Raw genomic sequence first — 12,265 nt, forward strand, 5'->3', positions numbered from 1 at the left:
ATATCCATTTTCTATGATCCAGAGATTTAACTGTCAGACTTATATCCCAAGAAGGACATTTGTAAGAAAACAAGTGCTCATATTCACCAGAATATTTATAGTGACACTTTTTGTGGCAGCAAAGAGTTAGAAACAAAGTAGATTATCATCATTTATGGATTGACGAAGCAAGGTGTGGCATATGAATGTCATGGAATATTACTGTGTTAAAAGAAATTATGAATATAATAAATACAGAAAAGGATGAAAAGATTTCCATGATCTCATGCAAAGGAATGTAAGGAGAGGCAAGAAAACATTACAGACAGTGACTACAATAATGTAAATGAAAAGATTAACCACAAGGCATTCAAAAGTGAATATTGTGAAATTAGAGAAAGCAAGTATGACTCCAAAGAAGAGATACGAGAAGACATGGCGATTCCCCTCCTTTACACAGTTGATAGGTTAGTATGTGTAGTACATAGCATATATTTTCAGGCTTTTTTGATATATTGATTTTTGGGGGGTTTTTTTAGTCTCTTACTGTATTTCTTTCTTTAAAAATATTGTTTTTGTAGGATGATTTTCTAGAAGGAGATTAGGGAAGGGATACTGAGAGAAGTTCTGAGGATGTAAAAAAGTTACAAAATCTAAAAATAAAAGAAATGCATTCAAAACTCACTTAAACTCTTTGATGGTTGGATGATTTCTTAGTTCATAGAGATAAAAGTTTTTATAGGAAACATACATTATTTTCAACAACAAAAGGTTGGTTTTATCAAAGTTTTGCTAATCACAATGGCTTCATTAAATTATTAGTTAACATATCTGGCAAATTTTATTCTTAGGGTAAAGTTCATCCTTAATAATAGCATAAAAAAAATCAATATTTCAAATAATTGTTATATTTTTAATAACTTTTTATCACTGATTAGAATATCAGAACTGATTAGAACATAATTTTTTTTTATAAAATCCTGTAATGTGGCTAACACATTTCATACTAGAACTATCAATATGGCCATTTTTTTTATTGTTTACTTGTAATGATAATAGTATTGTGATGTTTTTCCATTGAATGCTTGGTAGAACTCATAAATCCATGTGTTCTTTTTTTTCTCTTTGTAACTTACTGATTCAAATTCCTCTCTTCTGAGACTGAGATATTTTACTTATTTACTGAGTTAGTTTACTTACTGAGTTAGTTTACTTATTTTTTTGTAAATCTCAGCAATGTGTGCACATTTTTCTAAATGTTCAAGTCAAATGTAAAAACCACATATAATTCATCATGATAGATCTATAAGGACAAAAATTTTTTAAGGATACTGGGTTGTATAAAACATCTATAGTTTTGTGGATACACTATCTTCATGAAGTATTTCATATTGACTGTATGTAATAAAATCGCTAAGATGTGAATTATAGTTCACAGAAACATGCTAGTAATAGTGCATATGCTTATTCATGGGCTTTGTGTTTTTTGTCTGAAGGGAAAGATATCCAGAAAAAGAAATAGTCCGTCCCTATCCAGATATCCTTACCCGTGCAGATACAGCATTAAGAACTATTGTTGAAAAGCAGGTAATATTCACTTTCTTCGACCGGTAATGTGTGTGTGTGTACATATATATATATATGTATATATATGTATGTATGTATGTATGTACATGTATATAAATGTATATATGTATATGTAAGGGTATGTATTTATGTATGCATGAATGTATGTATATACTCTAAATGAGAAAGAATAGCATTAAGACTTAAAACGTTATATGCAGCCCACACAAAGAAAATATTGGGGGTTACAGAGTGTGGCCATGAAGGTGCATTGCTAAATTTAATTGTTTTGCGATACTAGTGGTACATTTTAGTATCTTTCCTAAATTATGGAAAAGTTTGCCTTTTTATATTTGTAAAATACTGGCGTTACCCATTTCTTGAATTAGCACTGATTTATGAGAAGAATCTAATTTTTGAGCTCTTTTAATTTCCTCTGAATGAAATACAGTCCTTAATAGTTAGCTAGCTACCTAGTGACCATATTTTGTCCTTGACAGATGAGAAAAGTTATTAATCATTTTGTTCCCTGGAAGATGTAAATGGTTTGGGGAAGTAAAAAGCCTGTTAGGTCAGTGCATTTGTCTATTGTACCATATGTATAGGAATTTTCACAAAACTTACTTCCAGATGGGAGGGAGGTTTGAATCAGGGGAAGAGGGAGGAAAATACTCATAAGCCTTTTTTTTTTTTTTAAGCACAATACAGGCACAGCGTTAACTATAAAGGTTAAGTTCTTACTACAATACCTGGAAACTGAGGTTTCCAACAGAACAGTATCAGCTGTGGAATCATGCCCTTATGATCCTAGTTAATATTTTCCTTTATCTTATTTGACTGTGTTCATCTTTCTAAAGACAGGAAGAAATTGTTGCATTTACTGATAAAAATCCAGGTAATGCTTATCCACATCATGTAGATTTATCTGTACTTTAATCTATAGAGCCCCTGCCCAGCAGCCTACTGTAAGAATGGATATAGAGTCCTGGTTAGATATAGCTATAAAGCAGCTAAGGTGAGTGAAAAAGGGAGTGATTTTGCCTAAGGGAGCTTTGTGGGGAAGCCTGACACAAGGAGAGCTTGGGGATGGCCATGCTCTCTGCATTGATAATGTGTATAGATTTCTTTGTTTCTATGATGAATTTGGCTTTCTGGTGTTTGAATAAATGTCTTAGTTTCATCTTTCAGGAAGAGAGTTTATATTTTATGAACTTATTCTGGAAATATACACACATATCCATAATGGCTGCTGTGGGTAACTCATTGGCATTTCAGTGACTGAGGGAATGGTAGTACTTCTCATAGCAATAGAAAACTTGGGACAAGGAGATGTTTGGGTGAGAAAGATAATGAATTCAATTTTGGACATACTGAGTTTAAGGTATCTACTAGACTTCCAGGTTAAGATATCTGAAAGGCAGTTGGAGATATGAAACTCAAGGTCAGCAGAAAGATTAGATCTGGATAAGTACATTTGAGAAGATAATTGAATTCATTGGTGTTGATGAGATCCCCAAGTGAAATAGTATAAGGAAGAAAAGAAGTTGACCCAGGACAGAGTCCTGTGGGATACTCATAGTTAGCAGATATGACCTGAATGATGATCCAACAAAGGAGACTTAAAAGGAACAGTCAAGAGATAGTGACAAAAGTCATGAGTGATATAAGATGAAAAGGAGGGGAGAAGAGGGAACTGTTGGAAAACGACCTTAATATTTTCAGTAAAATATACGACAAAGTTCTCAGCTGATAGGGCAGTTAAGGGAATCTATGGAAGTTCTGAAGAGGGATGAAGAGGTTTGGAGAAGGTTCTGTAGGGACTGGAATAGTGAATTAGGTAGAGAGGAATAAAAGCAGTGCTTTGTGGAGCTAGTCAGGATGTTGGTGGTGGTGGGTTGTTTTTTTGTTTTTTTTTTTATTTTCTCCAGCTTTGTTCAACATGATCACTGTTAACCTCACTATATTTACAGTTGTCCAACATATCCAATTTATAATTCTCTAACAATGGAATTAGCAGCCATTTGAAGCTAAATAGAGACTAGATGGTCATATAACTACAAAAGGGATTCCTTTACTGGATATGAGAGATTAAAGTTCTTCAAAGACATATTAGCCTCCATGAAATATAATATATAACTTCCACTTCAGTTGATCTCTACACTTGTGCAACAAGTCAAAAACTTCTCAAAGATAAACTTGCTAACCTCATTTTGCTGCAAATCAGTTACTGAGGCAGCTTTAGTATGCAGAGGGTACAAGAGGCAGGGGAGAGCAAGTTTAAATCAGAGTCAATATATTTGAGGCAATTAGAAACCAATGGCTTCCACATATTTTCCATTTCTTCTTGGGTGTATACACCATCCACATATGGCAAAGTAATAACAAGTATTGAGGATCTACTTATTTTATAAATAGTGAAGGCAGGATTTTTTTTTCCTTTAAAGTTCCTCACTCCAAGTTAGTTTTTTAAAGTAAATCATTAGTTTCACCTTTAGTCTCTTTATATGACTCAGTAATTTGAGAGGATTTATATTTATGAAGAATATTTATTATGAAGAACATTTTATAAAGAGTTATTTTTAGTAACCTATATACTTGTTCCAAAAGGTCAGGATATTAACCAGGATATTAAGAGCTACTGATGGACTTGACGCTTAACCAGGTAGCTCACCAAGCCAACTTCTATAACTATTCTTGTCCTGATTATTCCACTGTAGGCTTCCACGCTGATTTAAAGGCTAGAGCTGAATCATGGTTCTGCTCCTGGAATTAGAACCTATACTTGGGACAAATCCTCTTCATCCTGAATCTGGGACTAGGAACTGAATAGTGGGAGACAAGAGTTGCTGGGTGGCACTTTTCCTGCACCCAGTGCTAGTTCAGAGATATTTTGGCATCTCTTTCTGCCCTGTACTTCCTGCCCCGGTTACTAGTCTCAAACGTCTTTCAATCCCTGGGGAACTACAATGCTCCAGACTAAATGTACTCCTGGCCAGACTTTGTCTCCAGTGTCTACAGACTTCTGCCTGTCTTTCTAAACCACCTTAGATTTGGAAAATAACTCACTGTGACTGTTTCCTGACTTTCCTTGATGTTGTGGAGAAAGGATAATGGAGAGCTAGACTATACTGCTCTTCTCATGCTACCATGTTGATTCTGAGTTACCATGTAACTATTTTGAAATCGATAATCTCGAGTTTTAATTTTCTCTATGGTCAGATTCTGTTATCATCACACACTATTGGTTTTGTTTATAAAAATAAATATTATGAATTCATTATATATATGTAATATTAACGAGTCCTTTCAATCAAAGAAATACTATAAGGCCAATACTATATATAGATTCTATATAGCCTATATAGAATCTATATGCACACATATGTGTATGTATATGCTATATGTATGCATATGTGTGTATACATAATTCAAAGCATGTCAAAACCTGTCAGCTTCTCAAAGCATAACTTTCAAGTTGCATCTAAATTTTCTCAATTATTTTGGTCTCAATTTCCTTATATTTCAAATAAAGTTGTCCTTTTCTCTTATCTATAACCCTTTGGTACTCTTATCTCTATGTCTTTCTCTAATTTTCTATCATTCTCTCCTCTCTCTCTCTCTCTCTCTCTCTCTCTCTCTCTCTCTCGTATTTTTTTTATGGTATGCAGAACACAGACTTAAAACAAGTATTGATATGTTCTTTCCCCATTTAGCCTTTAAATTGATTTGATATTTCATTGTTATTTTAAAAAACTGTGTTACAATGATTCTTTACCTTGAACATTCCCTTGTCCTGTCTAGGAATACTAGCTATTGGTGGGTAATTAAATCTAGTACCTAGTACATAGTAGGTGATTTGTATATATATATACACATGTGTGTGTGTGTATACACATATATCATATATATGTGTATATATATATATATATATATTTAATGGTTGATTAAGAGGGAAACAGGCTGTCTTTTTTAGGAATTTCTATACATGCCAGAAAAAGGTATGTGGACAATATTTTACATCATTGGTTTCCAAAGCAGGAGATGCTAACCAATTACAACTAATCAATCACAAGTGAAATCAATGAAATCAATGCGGAACGAGACACCTAATATATTCTGTAACCCCGCTATTATTTCCACCAAGAAGTCTAGTTCTTGGCTTATGACTGTCTTCTTTTAGGTTCTTAAGCTGACATTACTTAACTTTATTTAACAGGGTTTCTAAACCCCAGGAATCCTTCATTCTACATGGCTTCCAGGGTTTTTTCCTTCCTCTACTCCCCAATAACATGTTCCAAATACTTCACTAGTATTTCCTATAAAGCATTCTGGAGATAACTGCTACAGAGCAATGGGGTGGTGAAGAAAAAGAACAGTGGCAGATGGAAAGGTTTCCATAGTTTATAAAGTTTCTTAGATTTTGCCTCTGGTCCTTTACTAGTTACAGGAAATTTATCATTTATCTACCTCTTCCTTCAAATTTTATTTTCAGTTTGGATCCTTGTATCAATTCAATTCTACTCCCATCATGAATGGAATTGAATGGTTTATCAACTGCCTTTCTGAAACTTACTTTTGTGGCATATAAAACCCTGGTTTAATCATGTCCTACTTCCTTCAGCTCAGTCATATTGTGTTCCACCTTCAACCTACTGATCATATTGAAGCATTCTGTTCTGTATGTCTTTCTACATATTCTTAGTAAAAACAAGTAATCTTTCCAATGTTATACCCAAAGCTACCTCCCTCAAGTGTCACACCCTAAGATTTTCCTCATCCTATTTGTAGGTCTTAGAAGCAGTTTGCCCTCTTATCTTTCCATTTTTAATTGATCTGCGTAAGTACATTCTCTGAATGAAATCTTTTGACCACTTCAGCTCTTGATGGACTAGCAATCTCTTCTACTTAGACTATGTATACTTTAACCTAAATGTCAGGTCCTTCACTCATATCCCAAGTATCAGTCTCTTGATTCCACTCCTTTTTCCAAATTTGTTCTCTTATCCTTAAACTTTGCTTCCAGATGATCCCGTATTTAACTACCCACTTTGATTGAGGTGAGTTGCTGGATACATCCAATGACCAATTCAGACAATAAACATATTACTTAGCTAGTACTTAGCTAGATACCAAATCATTTCCATCAGGGTCACACCTTCCTGGACCTACTTGGTTTCATTCCCCCTGGGTATCTAACACCAGGGTATCTGTGAGCTGGGGAACGGTTTTTGTTCTACTATGTGTCAGTGCTATGGTTTGATTGCATACAAGAAAGGATCTTCCAAATTGCAGGTTGTTACTCTAATTACAAAAAAGTATTCTTGGCTGCAGTGAAATAGCAATATATTCATATTATCTTAATTCAGGACCATTTTTTATACTCAATTTGATTGATATCATCTCTCACTACCAGATAGCATAGACCCAATTTCAGTTGATAGTTTGGATGGAGCATGTCCAAAAACAGAGTCATGACCAATTCCCCAGGACTTACCAGGAAAATCCATGCACCATCTCCAACCCCTAACCCTCAGGGTTAGTCATTCCTCTTTTCATCCTAGGATGTAGACATGAAAGCAACTTTGATACAAGTTGAAAAAATGCATTTTCCTCTCTTGTGGAGGTAAAAGACTATTGTTGAATGTTTCGTTTGGGTGTGGTACAGTAATGCTTAGATTTTCAGTCTTGGGTTTTGTGTGTGTTGGTTTTGTGAAACTTTGTTTTTATCCTTTTCTTTTTAATTCTTTATTACAGTGGTTGGTTAGGGGCTGGGGAAAGATGTACTTAGAAATGAAATATATAAAAATAGAGGATGCCAATAAATCTAATTCCCTATGGAAATGTTGGGGACCAAGTGCAGATTCTTCAATAGAATCCCCTGCTGTCTAATACTTATTCCATATCTTGTTCCCAAAGGATTTTTCAGAAGCTGGGTTGCTACTCTCAATAAAAAGTAGGTAACCAACTCAAGTGATCCCAAGTGGCTGTTTTTACAGAGTTATTGAGAAAATAAGTACAGATCTGCTCTGCTCTACAATTTTCTCTTCAATATTACATATTAATACTACTAGGTGCCACTTTGTCACTTGGATTTGTGTTTTCAACATTTTTTATGAGTTCTACCAGGTTTCCCTCTAGGCAAATATTGTCATTGAGGAAAAAAAAGGAAAAATCACTATTTAAGGCTTGAAATGTAGAAATATAAAACTGCCACTCTCTATTGAACTGAACTTCTTCTATTGAATGATTTGCATTCTTTACAAAAAATAACAATGAATTATCTTTTTAAGGATCCTCAGATGCTTTCCTAACCCAATTTAAACTTGCTATAATTTTATAGTGCTATAAAAATTCCTGAAGAAAATAATGGAAAGTTTTCAGAAACTGAAACTGACTAGAATGTTTTTAAATCAAAATAATGCAGGGATAGGTGGCAGTGTGAATACAGCACTGGTCCTGGAGTCAGGAGGATCGGAGTTCAAATCTGACCTCAGACATTTATTAGCTGTGTGACCCTGGGCAAATCATTTCATCCTAATTGGTCCAAAAAAAGAAAGTCACTCAATACCACTTCAATCATCCCCAATTACTGTCAAAAAGTGTCACTTTCTGAAAGATATCAGTCTCTATTATTAGAACCTGTGCTCTGGAAATAGGGAAATTTTTTTCCGGTCTGTCACTGTTAATACTCTCTGAAAAATCCTCAGAGAATAATTCATTCAAGGTGAAAGTAGGCTTTTCTGATTTACTTCTTGCACCTATATCAGTCTCCTCAATAAAACAAATTTTCTGTATACAACAGTGGGAGAAGGAACAACAGATTAGACTTCGGGAAGAAGAGACATTTCTGGCCCAAGAAAGGAAACAAAACAGAAAAGAGGAGCTGAAACACTATCGAGCAATGATGAAAAGAAGGGAAGAAAAAATACACAAGACAACCAAACCCTATGTACTACCTGGACAGACCCCATCTGAAGAATCCAAACCTACGATTAGTAGTAGTTCATCTAATGAGGAAGAGGTATACAGCATAGGAAAGCTTCTTTATGATTGACTTGGGGACACTTCAAGTAGTTATCACTGTTGCAACTCCAACTTATTAAAAGTAATGTCTCAGATTTTTTTTTAATTACTCAGTTCTTTAGCAATCACACCTGAGTAAAAGTTTTCCAATTATAAATTTTTCTGGAGTTCGGTTAGGTTTTCTCCCAGTTGACTATGACTTACCTTCCTTTGGCACATTTTGTTCACATGTCAGCAGAAGAGCTTGTTACTCATGGTAGCATACAATGACGTAGAACAATTGTAATTTTTAATAAGCCACCTTTGAATTATCTCTTGAAAACTAAAGGAAGAATATTATCATTGCTCCTGTGATATCTAATAGAGAATAAAATAGAGTCTGTATTCTCATGTCTGGATTTTGTATATCAAAACAAACACCTTTCTGAACAGCTGGAATTTTTTTTTAATGGGTACATGTAACTAAGCAAGAATTGGCTTATTATTAGAAACTGATTTTACATAGAACAATGATAAGTAATACCTTTAACCTGTCAGGACAGACTGTAAGAATGGATTGGGATTATCAAAACTGTATCAGGAGCTTAACTTTTTAGATGTTCTTTGACTCTATCCAATGTATGACTCATGGAATGAACCTTAGATTGGGATTTAAGGGAGATCTCAATTTCTTCTCTGTCTGTAAAATGGAGATGACAACTATCTCTTAAAACTTTCTAGGGAATCTTGAATTTCCAAATAAGTATACAACATGAATTAGAGGTTATATTTTATAAGGTACTGTTCACAGCCATGTGGTTGAAAAAATAGAAATGCATGTCCATTTTGAAATAAAAAGGTAATAGTTTTCTGGTTGAACCCAGCTTATTTGATCATAACATTTTTAGACTTTTACATATGAAAAACATTTATATTTATTAAAATACTTAAAATTTACAGATAAGAATAGATCAACTAAATATGATTTAATACTTTAATTAGTCTTTATTGATTTATTCTGAGCCTAATGTTAAGCCTAACATGCACCTTGATTAGATTTTTTTTTATAAACAACCTTTAAGACAAACTGTATAGGATACCCAGCCTCACACTGAGTTACAAATTAGGTCCCTCATTGCATCAAGGATCCAAAGGGTGTTATCAAATTTCCTCATCAATCTGAACACACTTCCTGTGCAAAGTCAAGATAGTTGATCAAAGAGGAAAACAAATTGGCAGACTAGGTCAGAAAATTCCGAGGGCTCCAGATTTCCTCCACAAACAAGACAAAGTAGTACCTCAGGGTGAATATAGAGTGGCAAAAATAGACAAGAGTTGGGGTAGAACAGTGGTCCTCCTGGGACAAGGGAGAAGATCCCAAGAAAGATCCCAGGATGGAGGTTTGGTCTGAGTGAAGTGTAAACCCCTCCAAGCTAACTCTGCTGAAATGGCAAGCAGTGACACCTGAGGCAGCTCAACTGGGAGGTAGCCTCAACCTCACCTACAGGAATTTTCACTTCCAGGACAGTGTTGGGGAGTTGGGCATCTGAGTGGGGGAAGATTGAGGGAACCTCTGTTGACAAGGGACACCAGACTCAGCAGTTCTGCTGGAAGAAAAAAGCAAAGGCCTAGTGAGTACAGAAGCGGTGGGATGGGCACCCTGCTGTCTCTAGGCACTTACAGGAGAGCTGAGTTCTTGATCTCAGTTCCAGGGCAGAGGGGAGAACTGAAGGTCATAGCAACTGAAGGGTTCTTAGGGAGTAAAATATTTCCAGCACAGTAGGCATGGGGGGCGGGGGGGCGGGGCAGGGAAAGGGGGAGGATAAAGGGGAGAAGAGCCTAGCTGTGGCTTGGAGGGAAAAAGAAGTACAGAACTTGGCCCCAGGACAAAGCTCAAAAAATAACGGCAGGAAGGATCAGAGGCACTTTTCCTCACACTCAGGATTAGAAGTGATTTTAATAAGAAGCTGCTAAGAAATGTTTATTAAAAACAACAAACAGGCAAAGGAGAAAGAACCCAACCTCAGCCATTTACTGTGGGAATAGAGAAGACTGGGGTTTGTCTTCAGAGGATGCTGAAGCAAACAAAGCCTCTCCTTCCCCAAAGAGTAATGTCAAATGGTCACCTGCCCAAAAAGAATTCATAGGAGAACTTAAAAAAGACTTCAAAAATCAAAAGAGAGAGAATGAAGAATTTTAAAAGAAAGTAAGAATAATCCAAAAAAAAGAAAGAAGATTGTAAGTCAATTGACTGGAAAAGGAGATCTAGAATCTTAAGGAAGAAAATGACTCCTTAAAAATTAAAATTGGGCAAAGGGAAGCCAGCAAAATTATAAGAGACCAAGAAATAATAAAACAAAATTAAAATGATAAAAAATAGAAGAGAATGAGAAACATTTCATAAGAAAAATGGATCAAAAAGAGAAAATATTAGAATAATATGACTACCTGAAAAGTATGATCAAATATAAAGAATCCTGATCCAAGAATACAAGAAATAATTAAATTGTTCTGAAGAGTTAGAACAAGAGGGGAAAGGAGAAATAGAAAAAAAATCCATTGATCATACCTGAAAGATATCCTAGGATGAAAACCTATAGGAATATCATAGCCAAATTCCCAAATCCCCAGGTGACAGAGAAAATATTATGAGCAACAAGTAAAAAAACCTATTCAAATACTGCAGAGTCATAGTCAGAATTACTACAAGACCTAGCAGTGGCTGCACTGAAAGACTGCAGGTCTTAGCACACTACGTATCGAAGAGTAAAAGAACTGGGGTAACAGCTGAAAATAGCATACCCAGCAATGTTACATATACTTCTGAATGAAAAGAAAAAAGGAAATTCAATCAATTGCCCAACTTTCAGGATTTTATTATAAAAGGAATAGAACTTAATAGAAAATTTGTCATACAAGATCCAAGAAAAATAAGGGCAAATATCAAAAACTAATTACAAGGGACTCAATAAGGACAAATGGTTTACTTTCTATACGTGGAAATGTAAACTGTATATCCAAGACTGTCTTTAGTAATTTGGTGATTAGAAAGAACAAGTGGAGTAAAGCTGAGTATAATATGATTCTAAAAAGCAAAATGATTTCGGCAAAGGTAAAAAGATTAATTATCTTACATAAATGAGGTGCAAGAGGAAAATTGATACAGAGGAATTATATGGGGGAGGAGGGTGGGTAGTTCTGGAACCCTACTCTCACTGGGAATGGGTTAAAGAGGGAACAATACATGCACATGTACATATATATGTGTATATATATATATACACATATATATGTATATATATGAGTATAAAAAAATTCTAAATTCAGAAAGAAATAAGAAGGGGCACAGGGAGGGGGCAGAGAGTAAGGGAGGCATAAGGAATAAGATAAGGGGAAAGGTGTAAAAGGTTGTGTAGATTAATGAGAATGGATTAAAGAAGGGATAATGCACATATATTTAGAAGAGTATAAAAGTTTTCCAAATTCAGAAAGAAATAAGTGGGTAAGAGGAGGGTGTGGAAGGAGAGAATAAAAGAGGGATTCTTGGAGTGGAGAAAAGTTAAGGAATAGGTGGGCAAGATAGAGGGTAGAAGTAAAGTAGAGAAAGGATAGAAATAGGGTAAAGATAGTGAGAAATATAGGAAGGAGGAAAATACACAACCAATAATAGTTTGGAATGTGAATGGGATGAATTTATTGGACCTTAAATTGTATTATA

The 12,265-nt window shown here is 34.9% G+C and overlaps 1 protein-coding gene across 8 annotated transcripts in view; it reads left to right on the top strand.

The window, feature by feature from the left end:
* The window catches only part of TMEM232 (transmembrane protein 232), a 324,122-nt gene that overhangs the window by 224,430 nt on the left and 87,427 nt on the right, over positions 1 to 12,265 (top strand). For 7 of the 8 annotated variants that reach the window (XM_072597243.1, XM_072597242.1, XM_072597240.1 and 4 more), the window contains 2 exons: positions 1,476 to 1,566; positions 8,348 to 9,376. In XM_072597243.1, the coding sequence (XP_072453344.1) occupies positions 1,476 to 1,566; positions 8,348 to 8,599 (343 nt within the window). In that variant the 3' untranslated portion in view covers positions 8,600 to 9,376. Of the gene's footprint in view, positions 1 to 1,475; positions 1,567 to 8,347; positions 9,377 to 12,265 lie in introns of those variants that run through there. The other variant, XM_072597246.1, reaches the window with a different exon arrangement.

The sequence above is a fragment of the Notamacropus eugenii genome, chromosome 3 (genome assembly GCF_028372415.1).
Source record: "Notamacropus eugenii isolate mMacEug1 chromosome 3, mMacEug1.pri_v2, whole genome shotgun sequence".
NCBI lineage: Eukaryota > Metazoa > Chordata > Mammalia > Diprotodontia > Macropodidae > Notamacropus > Notamacropus eugenii.